The following is a 27,773-nucleotide window of genomic DNA, read 5'->3' on the forward strand; positions in this document are numbered from 1 at the left end:
TAATTTGTATGATTTGAAGAAGGGGAGGAAAAAGATTGCCAAGGCCTTAAAGAGGGGAAAAACAACAAACAACTGCTTAGTTAATGTGACAAATGAAGGAAACCCAAAACTTCAGCTGGACTTAGTTTCTTACTCTATTGTTCTGCTTTTCCAAACCCCGTACCGATCACTGCATTTTTAAGCCCAGGTCTCCACTGATAACTGCAGAAGCACAGAGCAGCAGACATCCACCTACCACCATCCTGTGACACAGTGCTTTGCCTTTGCTGTACAGACAATGCTTATCATCTGGCCAAGCTTGCTCTTCTGTTATGCTAAACCAAGAAGGAGGAAAGACAAGCAAGAGACGAAAAGAAATCTACAGACTGCAGAAAATGTAGAAAAGAACTGAACCACAGAGGAGGAAAAAATATTCACCAATGTCAAAAAATGCTGAATGCCACCCAACTGTGGCTGATCAGTAAAAGTAGTTTCTAGATCATTCTCCTTTTAAAGAATTCCAAGAATACACAAAACACAGATCACAAGTTCTATTATCTCCAATCTATACAAGTATTTCCTTTAAATTGTACATTAGTCTTCCCTTATTTAAAAAAATAAAACGAAACTAAAAATTCACCGCTGGTGCAAACCCTAAAGCACACAGCTTGCTTACCATCTCCATGAGTTGACACAGGGTGATAAGTCCAAGGTTCCATTATCTTTTAAAGGTCAATGATGCGATCGCGTGGCCTGTTCTGGGGACACGGTCTATACCCCGGCACCTAACACCCTGCTCAGAAATCAATGCAGTTGTTCATAAAAGAGACGGCAAGTATAGACTTATTAATACAAATTTATTCCAACTGCCAAGAAAACACCAAACCACATCCTATTTGACGGTTCATTAAAATTTTTTTTTTTTTTTACTTGGGAAGTATTCAAGCAGCAATGAATCCTAACACTAGTCAGAGAGTAGCTAATAATACATCATATAAGCTTGAACCAATGTGCTGAAATCATGACAAAAATAGGAGACAGATATCTTTGGCTCACTTCTGCCTCAATTATTAGGTTTAACAGACTCATGTTGAGATCCATATACCTAAATGGTTAAATGAATCTAAAAAGTAATTCTGAAAAGCCTTTAGGGTCTGAAAAGAAGTGACTTTCTTTTCTGTTTCTGGAAGGTTTAAGTTAAAAATCCATTAATTGTGTACAAAACCCAGTAAGACGAATCATTTTATCTTCCATTCTGTTGGTAAGAGCTACCATTTAACTGAGCGATTCCTAAGTGCCAGGCCTGTGCTAAGTGTTGTACTAATAATCATCTCATTCATCCTCATTGATCCTGGGAGGCCCGTGCCAAAGACGCTACTGCAAACAGGGCATGTATGAGGAAAAGGCTCATTATCATTGTGCTTGTCAAATTCCAATACATAGAGGGGGCCAAAAAGAAATGTAGACACATTTTAAGAAGCAAAACTATTAAAATTGTAACACTCAATATATACCGATAACAAAAGATGACTACAAGTCATGTTTGACTTCTGCAAATACAGGAGGTGCTTAAAGTAGTTTCCATCAGCGTCTAGACACTTCTGATATACTTGCTCCTGTCTCTCACAGTTAAGCCATAAGCATTTCACACATAAACTTATGTACTTGGAGATGCTAACTTCCTTTATACTAGGTTGGTGCAAAAGTAACTGCGGTTTTTGCAATTATTTTTAACTTTTTAAACCGCAATTACTTTTGCACCAACCTAATAAAACAATGATCCCAGTATAAACAGGAAATGTCTTTAACCCACCTCAGGTAGTAAATTCTAAGATATGCTTCACTGCAATTAAATCTCTGGGACTGACAATTGAGATCAAATCTATGTATGTGAAGATATTTTATTGCCAATTTAATATCTCTTCAGAGGTTTTTATAGTAAAAAGAAAAATGAAAATGCAGCCAAAATGAGAAACAGAAGAGGGCTGTGTTCAAATCCCATAGGAAGTTATTATAAAGAAGCAGCAGAAAAATTGCCCAGATGGCCAATGAAAGCATGCCAGAAAGACATGCCTACAAAAGAGATGAAAACAGCCCCTAATATTTTGAGATGAACTCAAAAAACTTACGAGAATGATATACAAGAGAACAAAATCAGAATCAGAAGAACTCAGAAATGAGGTGGCGGTACTCAAGAAAACATTAGAATGCAAAAAAGAATTTTACAAGTGAAGACCAAATCAGAAAGAATACAAGAATGAATAAACGCAATGTGCTTTAAGAGACAGAGAAGATAAAAAAAGAGGAAAAATTTAAAACCAAAAAGAAATAAAGAGATGAAAAGGATTTAAAAGTGACACAGAAGATAGGCAAAGAAGATCCCAATAGATATAATAGCAGTTCTCACAAACGAAAATAAAAGCAATGGATTGACCTGTAAAACTAACACTAAATGATGGTTATACGGGATAGAGTACAATATTCAGTGGCTGTTTGCTCTGACAATGTAGATACAGTACAGTTATTTAAAAAAAAAAAAGGAGAATGGGAGGGCATACAAGAAGAAAATAACAATGCTACCTTCCTTACGTAGTTAGTAATGGTGAGTAAAGGGTATTTCTTCAAAGCAGATGCAGAGGAGAGAAAAGATAAGGGAAACACAAGGTTATTAAGCTAATTTTTGTAGGAAACCAATAGACAATAACTAAAAATAGATAAGATTAAAATACTGTATAATGTTAGTTGTGGCAGACTGTAAAGTGGCCCTGAATTCTTTCTTCTTTTTATGGACAGTCTCTGCGATGCGATTTTTCTGCTCTTCCCATCGAGAGGTGTACTATATACACTGCTCCCCTCGAATCTAAGTTTGGCAGGTGACCTGCTTTGGTCAAAGTCGTATGAAGAAGCGTTAATGCCAACAGAAGGAACTAATGGACAATGAAAAAAGGGGGTGGCTTAGGTATTACATCATGGCATTAGAATATGGAAGCCCTCAGAACAATAAGGTAAGTTGCTCTTTAAAAAAACCCACAAAAAAACACACCAAAACTAAAAACATACTAAGGGGGAAAGAGAATAAATAAAACAGACCATAAAACAGAGAAAGACTGTTCAGGTAAAAGACTTGTGTACACACATATGTAACATAAAACAAGGACAGAAACCAGGCCAAACATATAGCTTGTACAAATACATTTAAATGGGCTCAAGTTCACCTATTAAAAGAAAAGCATTTTCAGATCGGCTAGCACAGCTAAATGCATGCAGCATTATGCAGTACGATGACTCTGGACTACAGAGGAGTAATCTCCTGGATATCTTGTGAAATGAAAAACACTAAGTGGAAAAGAAAGTCAATATAGTAGATTACAATTTATCTAAGAAATAGGAGAATATAAACATGTGTACTTACCTGTTTATATTAAGAAAAACAAACAATGGGAAGATAAAGCACAAACGTTTTAATAGTTACTCATAAGGGGAGGAGGTGGGGACAAAAACCAGACCTCTCTGAATACGGTATAACCGTGTTTTTTAACTTTGACTCTGGAACCGGGACAAAAGTTTAAATAATTACGAAACAATTATAATTTTTAAAATGATGACTAAGAACTCAAAATAAAAGAAAACAAATGAACCTAAATGTAGCCAGCCGGGGGTATAACCTCACAGAGAGGGAACTAATCCAAAAGGCTTATAGAACAGCGAGCAGGTTGTACGAGTACACCCGTCCCTCAAGGGTGTACCCTGAGCCAAAACAAATTGCAAAAAATCTTAAACTGCTCTCAGTTATCATATTGGTGATGACTGCGTTGGTTTTGTTATTCTGAGACTGCTGGATATATATCATGGGATAAAGCAAATGAATAATTGTAGGATAGTCTATTTCTAACACTCCCAGTATGACTGAGGATTCTTGGTTAGGGAGAAAGAGGATATAGTGTGTGCAAGACAGAATAGGTTAAAACCTGTCGTCCTGATGTTGAATCAGAAATACCAGTTTGAACTCATGATGTATTTTTATTAGGAAAAAGGAAGGGAGGGAAGGAGAGAGGGAAAGAGGGAGGGAAATTATCTTATCTCCGTCTATTGGAAAGGCTCAGAAACCATGCCCAACCCAGTACAATGCGCACTCTAGCACCCAGATTGTGATCTCAAAATACTATGTTCCATGAAAAGTAACCAGAGAGCCTTGGAGAAGGACTGATTTCAGGTCTGGGATAGAACATGTACAAAATGAGCTTGGAACATGTTGTCATATCATAGGGCAAATCAAAAGCATCTGGCCAACCGAAAGAGGCTGGGACAACTGGGTTATTAGTAAGGGTCAAAACTACAACTGACTGAATCACATTGTAGATGCTTACAAGCCATTTCGTCCATGAGTTCACGATACAAAAACAAAGTACTAATAACTAACTGACATCATCATTGGAGAATTCTAGTAAATCAACTCACTTTGCTAAAAAGCAGTAAGTAAAGGGAAAGAATCCAATCTATATTCTGCTTTTCCTCTACCAAATGCAAACACCAGATAAAGGAGTTTCTCTTTGTAGATGTATTTCAACAAATAAAAGGGAATGTTAGCATTACCAAATCACCATATTGCAACCTCTAATAAAATAATGGATCTAGGTTAAATAGGAGGACAGGAGAATATATAAAACAACCCAAGAGGATAAAAGCAGTAAAATCAGGGCTGCAGGAAACTACAGGACAGATGACCCTGTTTCTTCAACAAATGAGAGACAGAGAGACCTATAGATTAAGAAACATATTAGACATTTCAATAATCACCAATTGTGGCCCTTACATGGATCCTAACTCAAACGAAAAAAGAAAAACTCATGACTCTTGAGATAATTGGAAATTTGAATAGTAAGTGAATATTTGATGACATTAAGGACTTATTTTTTAAGAGCAATAATAGTATTCTGGCTATGTTAAAAAAAATTCTCTTTGAGAGCTACACAATGAAACATTTACTAGTGATTATTATACAGTACCCAAAATATGCTTCAAAATAAAACAAAAAGGGAGCGAGTGGGTGTTGGTAGAGATGAAATAGGATTGGCCACGAGAGTGGTTGGAAGGGAAGGAGGTAAGTACACAGAGGAGTCATTATATTCTTGTCTTTTTTGGTTATCTTCAAAGTTTTCCACAATAAAAAATTCCACCAAACCAACAACCAGACCAAAGGAGCCTCTCGCTTCTCCCTTCCACCTCCCTCAGAGAGCCGACCAGAGTTTTCCATGGCTGAAGACACCATCGCACTCCCCTCTTTGGTGACTATGCCACAATGTGTTGTCACCTTTTGGTTTTCTAGTCTAGTTCCCCAAATAGCTTAACTAAGGTAAAAGATTTGTCAGAATCTCATTTTCACTTCTGCAGCTTTTTCAGCTCTATCAAGCTGCTGTAACAACACACTTTGGCACACCTAAATATTCCCTTTGCTTTTTCAAATGAAAAACAAAGTAAAATAGAGCACTTGACATACAATAGAGTAAGCTCCTCTAATTTTTTTCCCCTAGAACAATTAAGATGAGGCCTAAGCATCACCCAAGACATCTTGACCAGAATTTGGCTCCCTAAGAACTTCATACTCTTGGGGATTAGGAGTTCAAGCAAAAAAAACAAAGAACTGAGCCAACAAATCCCCGAACTCAAATCTTCACAGCTGTTCCCTGAAAGCAAACCAGGGATGCCAAAAAAATTCAATGACCTGCAGCTCCCATCCCCCAATCCTCCAGTCTGGCACACAGGTGATATGTGGTAAAATCTGGACAGTCATACATCAGTAAATGAACACACCGCACCGCTGAACACCAGTTCTCATCAACAGAGAAATGGTGCTGTTTTCCATTTGGAATATTTGTTAAATATTACAAAGGAGCTAAGTCAAAGGTAAAAGTGGTCTAGCAGGTAAAAACCAGAAAAGCCCAACACCAACACTCCAGAAAGATCTTCCGCCAGACATCCCTTACACCATATCAAGAAACAAACAGAACTAGGGTGCAGGTGAGGAGGTGGGCTAAGCTAATGCTGAAATGCGGAGGCTCCTCCCACTAGAAATGTGCAGGTTAGAGAAAGGACACTACCCTCCCCCTTTTTTTTTAATGTCCAGCTGTGTTTAAAGGAGAAAAAAAGAAAATCCTCAGGTGTCAGAAAGAAGAGAGAACTTACAGGCAGGGGTTAAGAGTTAGAGAGGGCTGGGGCAACCTTGGCGGTGGGGGGGTTCTAAACCCGGGGTCCAAGCCCCAACACCCAGAAGCCACACAGAGAGACCCAGACATGGCTTCAGGCCTGTGAGGGACAGGAAGCTGGACGGAGAGCCCCGCATAAAGCTGGGCACATACAAGCGATGCCCTGTCAGAGAGAAGGATGAAATTAAGAACGCACCAACTGGCCCTGAGACTTGGCAACCCCAGGCTGTGCCTGCCTATGGCACTGGGTGGGAAGAGTCTGTAAGAGAAATCACACCTCACGTGGTAAGCAGTAAAAATAAAATGATCAAATGCAACATTTCAAGGACAGATTCTCAGACTGAAGAAAAGCAAACTGGCATCTCTATGCTAATCACAAAGACACATCTAAAGCAACTCAGAAAGGTTGAAAGAGGATGAAAAAAGATATTTAAGGAAAATACTAACTAAAAAAGAAAAAACTTGGTATAATTAAGTTTTATCAGACAAAACTGAGTTCAGGGCAAACAAACAAACAAACAAAACACCTACTACTTAGAACAATATAGGAATTTTAAAAAATTATATTCCCATTATAAATTTATAGATCAAGCAAATAAAAATAATTAGTCAATAAATATGAGATTAGAACCACAAATTTAATAAGCTTGACCTACTGGACATATGAAGCCCTATATGTCACAAATACGGTGGCCTATGTTAACCCCATTCTCTAACTCTACAGGGGGGACCAGGCTGCAAAAAGGAACAATCTCTACTTTCTGCCCCATTTCTCTAGGCACAGTTAGAGGTCTACCTTTCCACTAACCTAACATGAATATTGTACATATCTGGGGAATGAATTGATACAGGAGAGGCTAAACATTATACAGAACGTGGAATGATTATGACACTTAATATCAATGACAAAGCAGTGAACTAACCCCATGAGAGAAACAAAACCTGCTAGGCCCATGGATCTCACAGGAGTGATGCAAGGATTAGGGAAATAAAGGACTAAGTCATTCAGCGGAGAGGGAAGCCTAGAAATAACCTAAGTAGTTGATTATCACAGGTTGATAACCTGTGCGTTTTATTAAACCTTTCTTTTTTCTTAGCCTAAGACACTTAAGAAACATTTCATGAGGTGTCGCTTTCCCAAGGCAAGTTACCTAGTTATAAACTCTTTGTTTTGTTTTTCCTTATCAGTAAGCACTCAAAGAGGAGCTGAGGCCTGAAGGCAAACTCGTCTATTATCATCCCTTGGTCTATCACTGGCAGTTTAGACAACCAAGATTCATTACCTGGTATACTTTCCTGTCCAAACATGAATTATGAAAACAGATCTTTACTTCTCAGGGTAGGTTGTTCACTGCTGCTGCTAAATTGCAGCATTAGGAGTATTCAATTCATCAAGATAAGAAGACAAAGATCAAGCTCTAACATAATCACTTTTTGAAATGCTTGCAAGCATTTAAAAGATGGGGAAGGACTAGGAGGGGAAAAGTTCCCTTTACTCAAATTAGAAATCTAATGAAAATTCAGAAAAAAGTCTTTAAATTTACTTCAAATACTTTACTGAAATCATTTTTATCTCTACTTATATATAACTTCCCAAACATTATTCCGTTAAAAATGTCTCTGAGGCAATATTAAAACGGAGTGTCAACTGCTTGTAAAAATTTCTCCAAGGAGTTAACATCGACAAAATATAGCCATCGGTACCATTCAGATCCTGCCCTGTGGCTTTTATGTGTATAATTCCTCATTCAGATCCATTCAATCTTTCCATTACCAGATATCATGGTAGTATTTTATACACACACGCAGATATGGAGATAAAATGAAACTCTTACTTTGTACATCAAAATGAATCTCCCCTTTAACTATTAATTCAGTACAGTATATATAATGGGGAGGAAGGAAGATCTCATTTCACGAGAAAGGAGAAAAAGAAGAATTTAAGCAATGACAGACTTTAAACCGGTCTATGATAGATATTTTCCAGAACAAATAGTTCTACTACTAATAATAATCATTTAAAAAATACATGGAAGTATTTCCTTGTTTCTGCTCATCTGAAGTTATGCAGAATATTTACAGATAATCTTGCTATGGAATTCGTTTGAAGATCTCTGAGAAAAACCTCCAAATTAAGTTCCTATGCCACTCTTACTAAATGTGACTCTCTGCAGATGAGGAAGTAAACACACCAAAGGATAAAGGCTGTTCTCTGCCAAGAAATGAAACAGATGACCCCTCCCACCCAAAAGATAAAGCTGTGTCTGGAAAATGCAGGAAGCCTGGTCTGAAATTGTCCAAGACCTGTCAGTTTCAGTACTTAATACTGATATAGGCCCGTCAATGCAGCGGTTACAAAAGGGACAACCACTGTGAGACAGCAAGGCAGGGCACCCACTCGTTCTCAGACTGAGACATGGCACACAGACACCCACCCCCTGTGAATGGCAGTCAGTGCGGCTGTGTCTGTGGAGCGAACTTCCAAGCGGATGAGTGAAGGCAGTGACGTGCCTGTGGGATCTGGTGGGGACAGGAAGGTCCCACTCGGCATGATCGCCATACTCACCGCAGCCGATCTTCGAAAAGCAACAGTTTCCTTAATTGTCAGCTCCACAACGAAAGACTGTTGTATGTACAGAGGGGAAGAGAAAGATTGCATAATGGGACACTGAGTGTTCTCACTTTGATTTCAACCAAATTTGCTGCAGGTTACTTTTTCCAAGTATCTGCCAAAAGAATTCAGAGCACCTTCCACTGCTTTTTACTCTTCTCCCACTCAGGTCCCTTCTTTCCTCAAGGGGCCAAGATGCTAGTTAAAATGTGGTTGAAGTGAAGAGGCTGGCACAGTGAACCACATATCCCTGGATTTCTCACCACGGAGCAGTTAAGGTGGAAATCCACAATAAGGATTCATCAGCAGAAATGAGGTATGAAAAACAAAAAGAAGAAATAATGACATCACCTTCAATTAAAGTCAAATTCAACAGCTGTAGGAATTCTAGGCACAGAACAGATGTTTAACGTACAACTGAATTTAACTAACCTCGATCCTTTAGCTAATGTATAACTATAGTAAGAAAAAAATTACCAAAGTCATTACAGAATTGTACACCTGAAATCTATGTAACTTTACTAACAATTGTCACCCCAATAAACTTTAATTTAAAAAAAAAATTACCGAAGTCCCAATACACAGAGGATATGGCTCATTGCACTCATCTCACCAAAGGAAGATCCTAGGTCTCCACTCACCTACTTATCGGCACTGAGCCATCTCAGGTCGTCACCATGCCAGTCAGGGTCTGCGCCCCTGCACGGCCAGGAGAGGCCGCGTGCCCTGCGGCAAGCCCATTTGTACAGCAGTGTACCTATCGGGCAAAAGCCAGAACTCTGGGACAGGGACCTCTCCTTGAAAAACAAATAAAAAGGAAGTAGCCCAGAAATCCTTCTCCCTAAGGGCTCTGAGTGGAATACCCTGGAGGAGAAAGAAACAAAGAGTCAAGTGTCGTGTCAAATCTCATCATTCCTTGTGGTTCCGATCCATTAAGTCTCCACAAACACTGCACTATTGCTTCTAGGGGAAAACAGGGTTAGGGTCCCACAAGCCTTTGGACACATTTTAATACCAATCAATACATAGTCTTGTTTTATGTGTGCTTCTGTTTAAAGATACCTTACTTAATATACACTGTGGATTCATTAAGACTCGTGCCTGAATGAAGCTTATCTAACACTCACGTTTTCTCCATAAGGCACACCAGTCTTCTTTCGCTGAGGAACACTAGCAAGCACTTGGGCACTATACTTGGGGGCCATTTTTAACAGCCAAATCACCAACAAAAACAACAAAAATTGTGAAAAACGCGGCACCAAACAGACTGAAAACACCACCTGTTTGCAGTGTGAAAAGTGCAACGAGACAACAGAGCATCAACCTTGTTCCACCTCCACTGGGGAACATGTGCTTCGGGACACTCACACTGTCACCCTCAGCGCAGGGCCGTGAATGACCGCAGAGCTCCGTGAGGACTGATTTTTAGGTTAGAAAAAAATGTTAACAACTAGGTGAATTTACAAACACAGAATCTGTGCACAGTGAGGGCTGACTACTTTGAAGACCATTCCCAAACCAGCTTCCCACCCTGAGTCTGCGAATAAATCCATAGAGCCATCAGACTGCAAACTTACAAACTTCTCTGTGTCTGCAGAACCCGCATGTTACTTATGAACCTACTTATGAACCTATGAAGCTAACCTCTATACCAGAAAGCTGTCCTGGTCACTGGTGAAGTGGGACCCCGAGTGGGTGCTGCGGGAGACCCCTGACTGCACAGACATGAGAGTAATTAGAATGGCAACCAGCTATCGGAAGCCACAGGGAAAGAAAAGAACAACTAAGAACCATTGTTGACAACTAAGACAGACAACTAAGAACCATTGCAGCAACAGTTTTGGTCTTTGTTCAAAAGGTACGAGCAGGAGAAGACTTAAATTGCACGTCACTTACACCAGCAAACGTGGCCCTGAGTGAGGGACACCGTCATTCTGTGAGCTGAGCAAACAAACACCAAGAGCTTTATACTCACAGACTACGAGCAGCAATGCATACTCTTTGTAAAATCAATTTGGTAATATTATTTTAATGTCTGGATTTCTGAATGTGGGTGAGATGGGGGAAGAAGTGAACATCTACTGAGCAGCTGTACAGAGAGCGTTACCTACTATAATACCTCCACCAATACTTCCCAGCCCTGAGAAGTGTTTCTCATTTTCACTTGCAGCTGAGGGCGCAGAGAGGTTAAGCACCCAAGATCACGCAATGATTTTACACCAAGTCCATTGTGCTACCTGGGTTTCTTTTAAGTGCTTAAACAAATTGAGAGATTCTTGGGTATTTCAACTAGATGAGCACTGAATTGAGCGTGGTATTTCTTATAAGCTTAGTTCGTGCGTTTTCCTCTAGGTACTCAGATCTTTTCCAAAAAGAGAAGAGGAAAAAATGTGTTTTTTCTCTGTGAAAACGTCTCTCATCTCTCGTAAAATTTCAAATCAAATCACAGAAGACTGCACACAAATCAAACAGTACCTAACTGACATCTTCATCCTGACTCCCATGAGAGTGTCACTTTACCCTGAGTGCACAGGTGGCCCTAAACAAACACCTAACCAAGGCCCCCATGTCTGGTTTCTGTAGCCCCCCCATTCTGAGAGTGTGACCCTACAAATGTCCCATGTTGCCTATCTGGTGCCATACCGCACAAGGGGTATACTGTGAACACTACGTGTTAACTCTGCCCAAATGACTTAGCATGAATAAGCATTTAGATGACAAGTTTTACTTGTCATCTAAAGAGGGAAGAGGGAAAAGCCGATTGGCTGCCAGCACGACAGCACCATCTTCTGGTTGGTGTAATGGAATTAAGATAGAAAGTCACATCTGGTGTTAAAAAGCACTTCAACGGTTTGGTAAGCCAGAAGGGTGGCGAACTAGAAAATCAGTTTCTGCAAAACCTGAACAATGTCAGTAGTAAGTACACACTCTCACAGACCACATATGGAATACAAAAAGTTTTAACTGTAGGTCACTACTGGTCATCATCCCACTTTTGCAAACACTGCAGCCATGTCCAGCTCAGCTCTCCCATCCTGCAGAACCCACGCCTTATGAAAGAAACTCCTTATCGTGTCATCAGTCACACCCACACCCACCTGGGTGTGCAAAAAGCTCTCTGCTGCTCACACACAAAGTCGAAATTTGATGGGGGCAGCAATGGCAAGCAAGGCCCTTGGAGTCTGGCCCTTTCCCCGTGTCTTCCACTAGCACTGGTTAGCAGTTAGGGAGCACTGTCCTCTTATGGGTCCTAACAAGCTGAGGGGCAGAAGGAAGAACTAATGGTGACTTAGCATCACCTTTATGTTTCCCTAACGTACAGGACGCCTTTAGCAGATTGTGATGGAGAGAGATTTTGGGCCTGAGGTCCAACTAGGGCTTTCCACCATAGCTGCTTCCACCTCCTAAAAAGTCCAGACCAGAAGACCCCATCAGCGAAGAGACCTGACAGTGGCAGAAACCTCTGAACTATTTCCGAATCTCTGCGGGCCACATTCACTAAAATGATTTCACACCCACTGAGAGAGTGTGAACCACAGTCTGACAAACGCTGCAGTAAACATCCACTTTCATTCCTACCTCTGTTGTGCCTGCACGCGCCTCTCTCTCTTCTCTGCTAAGCCACCATCAGCCGTCCATCAAGACCAAATAATCAAGGCCTCTCCTCAAGGCCATCTGCAACTTGTGCCCAGAACAGCCCAAATACCAAGGATGTACGATAACGACTACCAGTCCCCACTTCAAGAAGCCAAGTCTACTGGGTGGGAGAGCTTAACATTCTATGATCCGCTTTAGCTCAGTCATCCCCCTTCCTCTGAACACAAAAACATTTGCCGTCTGTATTCATTCATTCATTCATTCCGTCGTTCACTCCGCACCCTGACTCACTCCAGTACCATTTGTGTAAACATTTAAATGTTTACCAAAAAGGAAGTCATCAATTAGGATTTCTTTTTTTCACAGTCTTGTTTGTCAAGGGATAATTTTCATGAACTTTAAATTAGGAACTGAAGTGCACTGCCATTGATTCTTGGAAGCCAGCGGCCCACTGGTACCTTTGCAGCATTTATAGATGTGGCAGCTTCCCAGATAGATTCAATTTGGCCGCAGTCTCTCAGAGAAGGCTATGAACTCAAGTAAATGTAAAGCCCAACCTTCTAGACATTTAAAAATAAACAGAACCTGCTCAAATATGTCCATCTATTTTTGACTCTGCTACAATGCCACCATACACACATGAACAAGTGCCACTGTAGGTGCCATCTCTGACAATCAGGCTTTCCGATGGCAGCTCCCTGTTTGGTTGACAAACTTGGCATTCAATACCTGGAAATTCTTTTGAAAGCCCCAAACTTTTAAAAGAAAACTAGTTAGATGCAATATTTTATTTTAAAACTTGATTTAATGAAAAATACCCCAAATCAACATTACAGCAAGGCTCGTACAAAGGATACGATTCAAACTCCTATTTTTAACACACAAACTCTGTGTGTCCATCTTCTAACTTCCCCTCCAGCCACTCCACCACATGTACCCTCTGTTCCTGTCATGCCCAAATACCAAAGGATGAGCTAATCCCACTCTTCACCCAAGCTTTCTCAGCCATCCTCTTCTAGGCTCAATCCAACTCATTATTTGAGGATCAGCACAGGCACCACCTACTCCAGGAAGCCTTCCCTGCTAAGCCTCTACTGTCATCTACATGCCAGTCAGAGCCATTTCTCCCTTCTCTAGCCCAGCTTTCAACAGTTTAGTTTACTTCTAAAATTGGGAGCTGGAGAGCACCACAAAAGCAATTTTTTTTTTTTACCAATTACTAGTAAATGTGATAGATTTACGGAATATTCTGATAGTACATCACAAAGCAAACATTCTTAGATCAGATAACATGGCCCCTAAAATACAAAAAATCAAACCCAATGCTTTGGACCAACGACGACTTAACAGAACATAAAGATTCAGCTTCTAGAGCAACAAACACTGCATTTCTTTTTCCCGGTTACATTCTAACTTCCACAGGACTCATTTTCTCATTGCTGCATTAACACTGGTAATTATATTAAGAACTTGGGAAGGCTTATCTGACAGCCAGGAAGCTTTTGGTCCTATTCTCATACCAGCTAATGCCCTAAAAAATACTAATTAGGGAGAGTGCAAGTTCTTGTTACACTCTTAAATAAATCTGCCTGATACAGATTTCATAGCAGAAATGTATAAAACTGCTAATTCTCAAGATTAAATATGGCGGGGAATTAGAAAAACAAGAAAGTTCTCAATAAAAAGTATTAATATTTCCCACAGTGCTTTTCATGGATTAAGTGATTTAGAGGGGGAAAAAACAGTCAGTTGCTCTTACAAGTTCTCAAATCAGAAGATAGCTACACAAAACATATAGACACTCACACTCTTCACTAATAAAGATTTTCCTTTATCAAAGTGAAGTATTCAATAAGCCACTACTGTAAAAATCTTGTCTGAATAAAATAAATACATTGTTTCCAGGATCCAGTATTTATGGCATAAAAGTCATATGTCATTTAAACCACAAGTTATCAGCCCCTTCCTTCCAAAAAAAAAAAAAGCTTATTTAACAACTCTTATTTTAAAAAGTCATGTCATAGTTAAGCTCATCTATCTATTGCTATAATTATAATTCTAGATAATTGTTGTGACTCCACATAGAGTTTAATATTAGAAAAGTTAACATGCAAAGAAAAACATTCATTTTTTGGTTCTTTTTAAAATTTCTTTCCTGACAAGAAATTTTTTTTCTTGTGCATTTCTTTCCTGACAAGAAAAAATTTTTGTGCATTTCTTTCCTGACAAGAAAAAATATATCGTAACACACTAGCCAACTATGAAAAGCACCACAAATAGAAGCAAAGATGCCAAATATATTGCCTGGATTTTGTCTGTTGGAACACATGTGTACCTGAAAGGAACTGAACTGAAGTCACTTGTATTCAGTCAAAGGAGGTACTTAAGTAGCAGGGCTTTTTTATACATTAACATGAGATTTTCTTAAAATGTCATTAAACAAAAATAAAGAGGTAGTTCAAGCACGGTATAACATGGCAGGAAGTTTTGCATCAAAAGCAGATGCTATAAGAAGAACAATTAAAGAGCATAAGTAAGGATGTTTGCATCTAGTATGGAGAATAAGCACCTAACAAATCAACCTTTCCTTTGAGAACAGCTATAAGCTCTGGGAAATACATGAAAGACAAACAAACAAACAAACAAACAAAAATCCAAGTATCTGAGGGCTCTACACGTTTAACATAAATAGGTTTTGGAGTGGAGTCAAAACTTGGAGGAAGCAAATTGGCATAGAGTGAATTTGTGTGTGTGTGTGTGTGTGTGTGCGTGCGCGCGCGAGAGAGAGAGAGAGAGAGAGAGAGAGAGAGAGAGAGAGAGAGAGAGAGAAAGAGAGAGAGAGAGAGAGAGAGAGAGAGAGAGAGAGAGAGGAAGAGAAAGAGAGAGAGAGAGAAAGAGAGAGAAAAAGAGAGAGAAAAAGAGAGAGGGAAAGACTTTGCCCTAAGGAGAAACTGTAGTTAAAGGGGCATGGACCAACTAAAACTCTGATAGAAAATCCTATGTTTTCTGGTAGAAGGAACCAGTTAAAGAAGCATAGGGCAACCAGTGGCAAGAGAGTAAGCAAGGAATCTTAGAAACGAGGAAACCAGAAAATGGGAACCCCAAATCTGGTGTATAGCCTCTTTGGCTGACCCTTAGCCATGCATGTGCAGACTAAAAGCAGTCGAGGCTAAGATCTGAGCCACTGCCTACCATAAGCATGGAAGAGTCTATAGTTTGAAATTACCTAATTGCCTGTTAAAACAAAAACAAAAATATCAACACTCTTCTGAGGAATGTAAGTGAATCCAGAGTCTCCATAAAGGAACACTCACACAATGTCCAGGAAATAATTCCAAATTACTCAACATATAAACAGCCAGGAAAATGTGACCCATTCTCAAGGGAAAGGTGATCAATAGGTACCAACACCCAAATAACACAGATGATGGAATTATTAGACAAAGATTTTAAATAAGCTATTCTGTGTCCAACCAGGTAAAGGAATACGGCTCAAAATAAAAGTAGGAAACCTTACGAGAAAAACAGAACAGTAAAAAAAAACTGAATTTCCAGAATTGAAAAATAAATATATAAAATAAATTTTCTGGATATGCTTAATAGCAGAATAATGATGACTGAGGAAAGAGTCAGCGAGCTTATAGATCAATAGAAATTATCTAATGTGAATAACAGGTTAAAAAAAAAAAAGAAGAAGGTAGACAAAAATGAGCAAAGCATCAGGAACCACTGGAACAGTATGAAAAGGTCCCCTATATATAAAGTAATTAGAGTCCCAGAAAGAGAGGCAAGGGAATACAGGATAGAAAAAAAATATTTGAATAACATCTAAAAACTTTCCAAATCTGGTGAAAAACATAAATTTATAGATTCAAGAAGCCTAGTCAACCCTGATAGTATAATTACAAACAAATCCATGCCTAACTACTTCAAAGTCAAACTACTGAAAAACCCATGGTAAAGAGAAAATTTTGAAAATAGCCAGAGAAAAGCAAACCATTACATATATAGGGTAACAATGATTCAAATAACTACAGACTTCTCATCAGAAACCAAGGAAGCCAGAAGCCAGAACATCTTTAAAATGCTGAAAGAAAAACTCAGGATTTTATATCCAGCTAAAACATCCTACACGAACGGAGGCAAAAGAAAGACATTTTCAGATAATGGAAAATTAAGAGAATCAGTTGCCATCACCCCAGCACTGTAAGAAATGAACAGAAGTTCTTCAGGCTGAAGTGAAATGATACGCAAAGGAAACCTGGATCTTCAGGAATGAAGACATTTGAAACGGTAAATATCTGGGTAAATAAAAAAGAATTCATTCTCTTAAATAGAGGATTTAAATTTCTTAAAATACATATGACTGTTTAAAGCAAAATTATAACATCACTTTGTGGTATTTATAATGAATGCAGATGTAAAACACATGCCAATTACAGCACAAAAGACAATGGAACAAACGGACCCATATGGAGATAAGGTTTCTACATTCTTTGTGAAGTGGTACAATATGAACTCTAAGTAGACTGTGGGAAGTTATGGCTATATACTGTATTGACATTTCTAAAGCAAATTAATACAAAGAGGTAATGCTAAAAAGCCCATAAAAAAATTAAAATGGAATTTAAAAAAAAAATTCAAATAATCCAAAAGAAGACAGGAAAGGGAAAAGGAACAAAAAACAGAGGGAACAAACGAAAAACAAATTTTTAAATGATAGGCCTAATCATATAAATAATTACATTAAATGTCAATGGACTAAATACTCCAATTAAAAGTCAGAATTATCAGAATGGATAAGAAAGCAAGACCCAACTATATGCTGTCGCCAAGAGACTCATTTTACATATACACAGATAGGTTGATAGTAAATGTAAAGGAAAAGATATACCAGCCAAACATAAAAAAACACAAGAATAAACTAACTATATTAATATAAGGTAGACTTAAAAACGATAGTGTTACAAAAGATAAAGAGGGACATTTCATAGTAATAAAGGAGTAAATTAATCAGAAAGACTAGTCAGAAATGTATATGCAACTAATAATACAGTCTTCAAAATATATGACATGAAAACTGACAAAATTAAAGGGGGAAACAGACACAATCGTAGGAGATTTTAATACCTGGTTTCAAAAACTGATAGGTTACTCAATAAAACATTAGCAAAGACAGTGAATACCTGAACAACAGTGACAGTTACAGACCAAGCCACACACCACAGGCCAAACCGTACACAGAATACCCATTCTTTTTCAGTGCACACCGTACATTCAGCAAGACTGACTTTAGGCCAGGCCATAAAGCAAGTATTAGTACATTTTAAAGGATTGAAATCATATTGAAATCTCTAATCATAACAGAATTAAATTAGAAATTAGTAAGAATAAGAGATCTAGGAAAACTCTTAAGTACTTGGAAATTAAACAACACATTTTAAGTAATCTAGGGTCAAAGGAGAAATTAGAAAATTTGTTTAATTTAATGATAAAGAAAATGCAACATGTAATTTGTGGGATGCACTCAAAGCAGTGCTTAGAGGATATTTATAGCTTTAAATGCTTATATAGAATTTTTAAAAAGGTCAAATTCAATGACTTGGAGTCTTCATTATATACACATGCTGGCTGGGCATGAAGCCTTGTGTGCCCACAGAGGAGACGAAAACTTCCAGCCAATAGTAAAAACTGTGGCAGACTTGTAAACTGCTTCAATGTAGAATGTGTTCCTCAACCCAGGTGGCAAAGGGTGGAAGCCTTGCTGGATCAAGATATGTAAGCACACCTGACCAATCACTGGCCAACCTTTAAGCTATATGGACCCTGGGCAACCTCTAGGAAGCCAAGCTAAAAAAATTTAGAAAAATGAAAACAAAATTCAATCACATAAAGTTCTACCTCAAAAGCTGGAGAAAAAAAAAAAAGAGCAAAGTAAACCCAAAGCAAGTAAAGAAAGGAAACAGGAAGAGAGAGAGAGAGAGAGAGAGAGAGAGAGAGAGAGAGAGAGAAGCAGATACCAACAAAATAGACAACAGCAAACCATAAAGAAAAACAAAATAAAAAGAATAAAATGAAAAGATCAACAGAATCAGTAACCCCAAACCTAGAGAGATCAAGGAAAAACGAGAATACAAATCACCAATATCACAAATGAGAAGCAGTTATCACCACAGATTCTGCAAACATTTAAAGGATAACAAAAAGCACAGGTAAAGTTTAAAGTTATAAGCAGCCTTTTAGCAAATACAGTGCTGAATAATCGCCCCAAAAGAGTTGTATCTGCAACTCTAATATTTATCTGCTCAACACAATCAAAAGCTGTGCTTTTTAAAAGTCTGATTTAACATAAGCACATTCAGATTTTGGACTGAAGTGAAGCCAAGATTCTCCCCACGCCCCCTCCCCAATCCCACAAAATCATCCAGAACAAGCTCTTAAGGCAGCATATCAGGAATTTATGTAACTACATGATTTCAGGCCGGCTTTACAAAATAATTGTTAGGTTTCTAACACTTCTAAAGCACCTTTCACAGTGTGCTCCAATCTCCAGCGTGCAAAATAAATGAGAAGGTTATTGTCCCAAGCTATTTCTATAAAAATTATAAGCAGAGAGAAAATGTCTTATAACGCATTTAAGGATACTCCAGACAATGTCTAAACTTTGAGAGTATGAGCAGGAGGCTTAACTACTTTTGAAATATTTTTGAGCTCTTCCCCTAATTAACAAAACTGCATTAGGAATATAAAAATCTTAAATATCATTCATTCAGATGTGACCTGGCTATTTAGATGTGACCATTATAGGTGATTTCTTACTCGGCTACTTTGAGAAAAATACTCAAATACTGAGGCTAAGTGATCTTCCCCATGGCATCGAGTCCCCATACTGGACACCTACTGTCTTCTCTGAAGAGCCAGTGGGGAAGAAACCTGAATATATGGCTTGTATGGCTTGTCACTATCTGAAGACCCCAAAGCCACCGGGGACTCTCACCTTCACAGCAACAGCAAACAAAAAAACAACAGGAATCAAAGCACATGGCACTCAGTCAAAGGGTTTTAACAATTAGTGTAATAAGATTTCCTAGAAAAACAGAACTCTCATATTCAAGATGTTGGCAATGATTTTTTTTTTTAAATCTTGATTAGAACTAGTACTATCAAAAGAAAAAAGAGACAGATGTCAGTTAAAAAGCAACTCCTTAAATGTAAATCAAAAATAGTTTGTAACAGAGCCAAAACAGCCATTACGAGCTGTTATATAAATAGGCATTTAATGATTTTTCCAATGTTACATTATTGATCTAACAAGTCTTCTGCTTCCGCAGAAATGAATAAGTAATTTGTTTAAGATAACATTAATAGGGTTTACAGCACATTAGAGACCCTGGGTCTGTTTCACCATTAGAATTACCACAATAAAGAATAAGTTTTACATTGTCTTTCAATGAAACAGCTACATAATTTTAGAAATCATAGCGAAAGACCAGAGACATTATATATTAAGTTGGTGCAAAAGTAATTGCGGTTTTTGCAATTATTTTTAACCTTTTAAACCGCAATTACTTTTGCACCAACCTAATACTATATCCATCACATGCAAAAATGCATTTCTCAGTCATTACATTAAATACATTAAATATCATTTATTCAGCTCAATAAATAGTTCACATACACTTAGGAGTGTCAGACACCCACTACTCTAAGCCCTGAAAACACAAAGGTGAACAAGAGATATGGTCCCTGCTCTGAAAGAGTTTACATCTATCACAGAAGACAACCCCACAAGGTGTGTGTCAGTAAAGGACGCCAGGCTAGCACAGACACGGGGTCCAATCCCCTGCAAAAGGAGCCAGAGAAGACAGATGTCTCACAAAACACCCAGAAAAGCGGACATTTCAGCTGAGAGGAGGAGGGAAGTAGGACACAGCCAGGCTCTGGATGGCGGCAATGGCTGAGTAAAAGATGGCTTCTGCCAAAGAAAACCATGGTGATAGGCACAGCATGCGCAAATGGCCAGGTATTTATTTTAAGAGCTGTCTTTGTGTAAGTAAAGAGACAACAGTGGAAAATTAGACTGTACTAGTAAAGTTGCATATATCAAAAGACAACAGTCATCTTCTTAACCCAGAAGGTAAAAAGCGTAAAAGGTCACAATTGCATCTTGGCCTATTCTCCAGATTCCTCGCTCACACACACAGTTATTTCCTCATGCCACAGTGTATGCCAGGCACTAGAGAAGGATTCAATGAATAGGTGAACAGGTAGACTCAACATTGGTTTCAGGGAAGCAACACATATGGGCGAACAATCAAATTAGAGCGCTTCTGTGGCGACCTGAAGCCACAGGTATCACTGAATAAAATACTGAGCTCAAAAGCCACTGTTTGGAGAATCTTTCGATAATAAATAAGGGAGCAATCATTACTGGACATAAATTTGGTATAACAGGAACATTAAAAGCAACTTTGACACTCCATACACATAAGCAAGTGTTCCTGTATTTTCAAGTAACTCCTACTAACTCGACTGTTACTGATGTCAAAGCACTTTTACATACCCATTTTTACCATTCACAGCAGTGGAGGCCAAGCAGATATTTTAATAATTACCTACCATTTGTCAAGCATGGCTTATACAGTGGCAGGCTTGGTGGTGGGAACTTAATATCCATGACCTCATTTCACGGAGCAACTATCATCATGTCCATCTCTCAAACAAGGAACGTGTGGCTTACAGAGTTTACATAACTTGCCCAAAGACACATGGCTGACAAGTGGCGAAGGCAAGGTTAGTCCCATGTCAGTCTGACTTCAAAGCCTGTGCACCTTCTTCCATCCACTGCACAGCTTCAATGTCACCAAGCATGAACAGCGAAGGAGCTGAAGTGTGACACTAAGCAGAGGAGGCATGACTAGACATCGGGTCAGGAGTTCTCAATCAGTGTTCTTTCAGCCACACTGAAGTCTCAGTTCAGTCTTAATCTCAGAGTCCCCGCCCCCCCCACTTGAATTTATTATCGCCCTCTAATAATCCCGTCCCTTTAGATTCCATCCAAACTGCCCAAGGATTGAGGGGGAACAGATCACAGAAACAAGCAAATATTAAAACATTTAATAAACAACATCATTCACAGCCTGCCACCCGATGCTGTGCCTGGTGTATGTGCTCCTGAAGAGTATTTCACACTGAAATCTATTAAATGACCATAATAAAAGTTCGAAACTATGTCAAGCTTTACATACGTAATCTCATATAATCCTCACAATAACCCTTAGTCCATACCATCATTCTTAGTGTATGGAGATAAGCAGAAGCCTATGAAGGTTAAATATTAAGTTGATGCAAAAGTAATTGCGCTTTAAAAGGTAAAAATAATTGCAAAAACTGCAATTTCTTTTGCACCAACCTAATAACTTGCCCAAGGTCACACAACTATAAATAGTACAGCAGTATGATTCCAAGCTTTTCTTCTCTATAATAGCCTATATGCCTGTGATGGTCCTATAGTTTTAAAAAATACCAAATACTCTGATCTGAATGTGTATGTTTGTAGAAGTTTTGTATGTTTGTAGAAGTTATATTACCAGAATTACCAAGCACCAGGGTACTTGAGCTTTATTTGAATAAAATATGCGCCTTAACACTACATATTTTCTTCAATAACTTTTCAACCTAAGAAAATAGAATGTTTTGTGATGGTAAATATCAAAATTGTTTCAGATCCAATGAGACATGGTATTCCATCTTTTTACAATCCTATTTTAAAAGCTAACAAAATATCTTTCAGTTTATTTGTCTGTAAAACAAGTATTTGATGTAAGTTTAATGGAATGAATAAATCACAGAAATTTATAAATTCATGGGGAAAGTACAGAGACAAATGGGTCAATACAGGTTTCACGTTTTGGTGTCCCCCGTTCCTCTCAATTTGCTACTTCTAATTCTAAAAGTAAATGTGCAACTCATTTTAGAAAAAGCACAATGGGAAAGGAACTGAATTAAGTGAAAAACAGTATTATATAATGTATCTAATGAATCAATAAATTTGTCTTATTTTCTCACCTACACATGATTTACTAATTATTGCCTTTATTTTAGAGGCAATCACAAAACAAACCAAGCAGCAATGAGCCCACTTTAATTAATACATAAAACCATGCCCCAAACACTTACCAATTTGTACTTGTTCAGGCTGGCTGAGAGAAACAAATGCTGATGTGTCATCAATCCAGGATATCTGAATGTTACCTGTAATATTGAATTAAAAGTAAGGTGAACACTTAACCATTTAGCTAGCTATCAGATTTCATTTGTATCTGACATATTTCACTATATATGTTAATCTGGAGAGAAATGAGGTGCTGGTTTAAAATCTGATCTAAATCTCAGCACTACAAAAAGCTAAAACTTAAATCTACCAAGCAGTTATTTCAGTTAAAAGGCAAACCAGGAAGAAAAAAAAAAGGAACTTAAAAAATTTGTTTTAAAAACAAAAGACAGCTTCTTCTGGATTAAATCCTGGGTCACTTCATCATTCAACCCAATCTCACGCCAGGGCTGGAATCTCTGTTCCCATCAAAATCACTAACAAAAATCAGGGACCCCATAAGTTCAAAAACACAACTATTTCTTTTCAGAGAGGCAAACTTTGAAAATTATGAATGGGATACATGAATGAATCGATGTAGCAAAACATAAGAAAAAAAAGCACGTTGTTCTCAAGGCCAGGTGAAGAAAACAGGGAGCAAAACGGAAGACAAGGAAAAGCAGGCATCAGAGAGAGAAAACCAAGACTAACAGAAAAAAGAAAAAACAGAGAAGGGCAGAAAGCAGGGTAGTGAAACAAAATGATTTTCGCAGAGAGACAAATCCTCAATAAAGGCTAAACAACCAGAATGGAGTATAGGAGAGCAAGGAGGGAAAGGAAGGAGGAGAGGGCAGTGGGAATTTGGAGAAAACTGAGGGGGAAAGCGGAGATCTAATTATTCTGCTACCACTCTTCTTGAAAAAATACACAAAACTGGAATTTTGAAAAATGGGTAAACTAACCGGAATTTAACAAGGAAAAAAAAATTTAATTCCAACTAAAATTTCTGAAGGCTCGAAAGCTGCTTTGTTTTGCTGTCATAGGAGACAATTTACTTCCTGCTGTACAGTGAGGTGCTTTCTCAATTAGAAAGTCACTTACTACTATTTTCTTACTTCTCCATCCCTTGTGTATGCTGTCTTTGGGATAATAGCTAACATTTATTAAGTAGTTACTATATGCCACATACTACGTATTCTAAATGATTCCATGAATTAGCTCATTTAATCCTTGTAACATGCCTATGAAATAGGTGGTATTGTCGTCATCATCTCATCATTTCCGATGAGAAAACAAAGATACACAGAGGTTACTAGTCCAATATCACATAGCACACAGCAAATTTTTTTTTAATTAAAATGAAAAAAAAACAACCCTACTTAGAGCATTCTACTTAATTTAGCCAATTAAAGTTTGACTACACTGGGAACTTAACAATACAAGATGAGAAACAACAACATCAAAAGCTTTCAAAAGAAATGAGCTGTGAAATTCAACTACATTTCTAGATCTGTGCTTAAGTTAAATAGCAGGACTAGAATTTCAGAAGACATTTAGACTATCTGCAAAGATTAGAATAACTTTCCAGAAATAGACTTGCTTTCACTTACTTTTCTAAAATGTAAGTGTGTAAAGTTTTATACTTATAAAGGAAAGCTAATATATGCTTATTTTAGAAAATACAGAAAGTATAAAGAGGAAAACAATTCAGTGATAATAGCATGATACTTCCTTTCAGTCTGATTTCTATACAAAGTTTTTTAAAAAGATAATGTTAGTTATACAGGAATCCTAGTTTGTATTGGCTTTATACTTTAAATGTTAAAATATAAACACTTTACCATCTTTCAATAAACTCTTCAAATATTTTTTAAGTGGCTACATACTAGTCTGTTGAAGAGATACATAAACATTTACTAAACATTCTATTATGGGACATTCAGGTTTTTGCTCTCTTCACGTTATCCAAGAATATCCAGAGAGAACAGCCTAAATACTTCATTTGTTAAAATACAGAAACACTGCTCAAGATTTACAATCAGAATGGTCTTTATAAACCCTAATCAGAAGACTGATCAATTGAAACTAATTGCCTGACCTGATAAAAAGGAAATAGAAAAACAGCCCTACCTCACATACAACATGTATCTTGGTCCTCTCAAACATCTATGTTTGTCTCCTTGGACTATTCAGTGTCAAGCAGTGACCGACCCACCAACTGCCCTTCAGAATAATTTATCCTCAGCCTAGATTTATTTTCCATGGTCAGCAGTAAGGGCAGTCATAGTAATTGTATTATCTTGCTTTCCCTGGATTAATAATAGCACTCTATTGTGGGGCGCTACTAAATGTTCCTCAGATCATATTGACACAAAGCAGCATGCCAAAGCCCCCAAAATTCCATGAGTGAGATTAAAACCCTGCATATTAATATTCTTTTATGCCCAACCTGAAGCCGACTATACACCTCTGGTCTCCTAGACCAAAAAAATATCCTAAAAGTACATTTGTACTTGTGCTTTACTTACCAAAGGCACTGAAAAGCTGGTAAAGGTCGCTGGTTTTCCATTCTTTGGGGAATGTCACATGGAGAACATGATCACGTTTAGGCTGCACTACAAAACAAATTTTTGATGAAAAGTCGATAGTTGAAAAGTGAACAACATACCAGGGGTTCTTTGATGAAACTAAGCCCAAGCTAACTTGGGGAATCGTGATGGATGCCTCATGATTATCAGACACCTCCTGAAAGTATTCTTAGGAACAACAGGACGCTGCCATCTCAGCCTAGTCCTCAGGTTTTGTTGCTTTATAGAACCCCCAACAATCTGAACCCTAGCAATCTATGCAGAGACATCTGTGCTCACAAAGTTCCTGTGAAAATTATTTCAAGAAAAATAAAACGGCTGCTTTGTTTGAGAAGTTCCACTAAACATTTTACTTTCTCCTTTTAATCTAGTTGTCCACATGTTTATTTAGCTTTAAAAAAACAAACAAACAGGGCCGGCTGGTGGCTCAGGCGGTTAGAGCTCCATGCTCCTAACTCCGAAGGCTGCCAGTTGGATTCCCACATGGGCCAGTGGGCTCTCTACCACAAGGTTGCCGGTTCAACTCCTTGAGTCCCGCAAGGCATGGTGGGCTCCGCCCCCTGCAACTAAGATTGAACACGGCACCTTGAGCTGAGCTGCCTCCCGATGGCTCAGTTGGTTGGAGCATGGGCTCTCAACCACAAGGTTGCCAGTTTGATTCCTCGACTCCCCCAAGGGATGGTGGGCTGCGCCCCCTGCAACTAGAAAACGGCAACTGGACCTGGAGCTAAGCTGCGCCCTCCACAACTAAGACTGAAAGGACAACAACTTGAAGCTGAACGGCACCCTCCACAACTAAGACTGAAAGGACAACAACTTGACTTGGAGAAAAGGCCTGGAAGTACACAATGTTCCCCAATAAAGTCCTGTTCCCTTTCCCCAATAAAATCTTTAAAAAAAACAAAACAAAAAAAACAAACACACTGTCCAAATTGAATGGACTAATTGCGTTTAAGTAGGGGCAGTATTGTGTTCTAATCCCAGACCCACTATAGAACCTGTGCAACTTTGAGCAAGAGACCTAACCACTGTAGCCATTCATGGCTGTAAATTGGGAATGACGATAGTTAGCTGGCACCATTGTTGTGAGAATGACAGATTAAAAGTAAATCAAATATGGAGGCACAACACAGTACGTCTTCAAATGAACATCATTACAATGATTAATATCATCAAGCATAGTTCACCCATTTCTATATCCCTGTGGCATGTATTAAGGCAAATAAACCAAAGCTAGGAAAAGAAGAATGGAAAAGAAGAGTGGGGAGATACAGACAAAGTAGAGAATCAGAAGAAGCAACCATCTCCCAAATAGACTGGCCTTCCAAGGTTTTCAATGATGATTAAAAAAAGAAAAAGAAAAATCAACCTACTACACTTAAATATACTGTACTCAAATAACTGGAAAACAGAGAACTTACTAACATAGCTAGCACGTCTTAAAATGTATTACATATATTTACAGGAAAGTATGAATTTAGAATTCTGAGTGGAAAGAAATAACGGAGATATGTGCTTTTTTAACAATTCAACTCATGCATAAACTGGAAAATGTAAGAGATGAGTTGATCAAGGCCCAAGGGTACCATTAACTTGAGCGTACTATTCATATCAACCGCAAAATCACTGCCTATTTTTAAGTGAATAAAGCTCTTTCTTCAGTAATACTTTTCCTGTTGCCCCTTCCAGACCACACAGTTAAATGTGCAGATGCATGAGAAAATAAAATTTCACTTACAGTCTGGTCCTTCCAAGTTTAGATATGGGATATCCATGACTCTCATAAGAAATAACCTACAAAAAGAAAAGAAAAACAGGTAATGAACGAATTTCTATTAAAAACCCAAGAGGCATCTATTAAATGTTTTAGAAGCTTCTTATTACATTACTCTATTATAAAAATAATTTTAAACGCGCTGTAGAGTCATGTCAAAGATTTTTCTCTAGGGTTAAATATTTATCATAAATAGAAAAAAACTGTAGTGTCCCTAATGCCTACAAGAGTTCCTGGCACTCAGTAGCTGCTCCATAAATATTAGCTATTAATAAATGAATGAAATTAGTAATCAAGAGTTGAAAGAAAGTCCTCTGCTGAGCTGCCTTGTTAGTTCAGAGACGATGAAAGAAAACAAATACCACAGAGTGCTAACCATCTTACCAACTTATGAACAACTGTTCCTAAAACTGTAAAGGTAACCCCTGTGATTGGTGTTTTGTGAGTTGAGAATAACAGCATAGGTGTCTGTTTTTCACTGAAAAGCAGTCATTGGATGAAAACTAATCTTATTGGGTGAATTGCACAGTCTAAAATGAGTGACAGTCTCAGAAGCTCACGTCATTATTGTCATTTAAAACATTAAAAGCACAAAGCTTCTGAAAACTTCCACAAAGTAAACAGATGGCTGATCTTTAACTCAAAAAAAAAAAAAAAAAAAGCACAAAGCAAACAATCCCTGGCCAAAAAAAAAAACAAAACAACAAAAAACCAAAACGATCACACTGATATAAACCATAGCAATCATTTTATGTATAACTTCCAAAACGGATACAAAGGCACTTGAAATAGAGTACTTATAAATTATAACTCTCTGTAATGCCATTCAATTTTCTCTCATTTCCAAGATTGTGGACAAAACATTAGGCATTCTTTTGTCTGTGAGATGATTTCAATGAGTTTTATTTAGATAACGATATATTTTGCG

The 27,773-nt window shown here is 38.1% G+C and overlaps 1 protein-coding gene across 1 annotated transcript in view; it reads right to left on the bottom strand.

Annotated features, from left to right (window-relative positions):
- The window catches only part of PARN (poly(A)-specific ribonuclease), a 127,977-nt gene that overhangs the window by 54,870 nt on the left and 45,334 nt on the right, over positions 1-27,773 (bottom strand). Inside the window, exons 19-21 of the mRNA XM_033101250.1 lie at positions 26,810-26,865; positions 25,012-25,098; positions 22,570-22,644 (exon numbers count right to left, since the gene is read on the bottom strand). Of these exons, the coding sequence (XP_032957141.1) occupies positions 22,570-22,644; positions 25,012-25,098; positions 26,810-26,865 (218 nt within the window). The remainder of the gene's footprint in view (positions 1-22,569; positions 22,645-25,011; positions 25,099-26,809; positions 26,866-27,773) is intronic.

Source organism: Rhinolophus ferrumequinum (genome assembly GCF_004115265.2).
Source record: "Rhinolophus ferrumequinum isolate MPI-CBG mRhiFer1 chromosome 15 unlocalized genomic scaffold, mRhiFer1_v1.p scaffold_54_arrow_ctg1_1, whole genome shotgun sequence".
NCBI lineage: Eukaryota > Metazoa > Chordata > Mammalia > Chiroptera > Rhinolophidae > Rhinolophus > Rhinolophus ferrumequinum.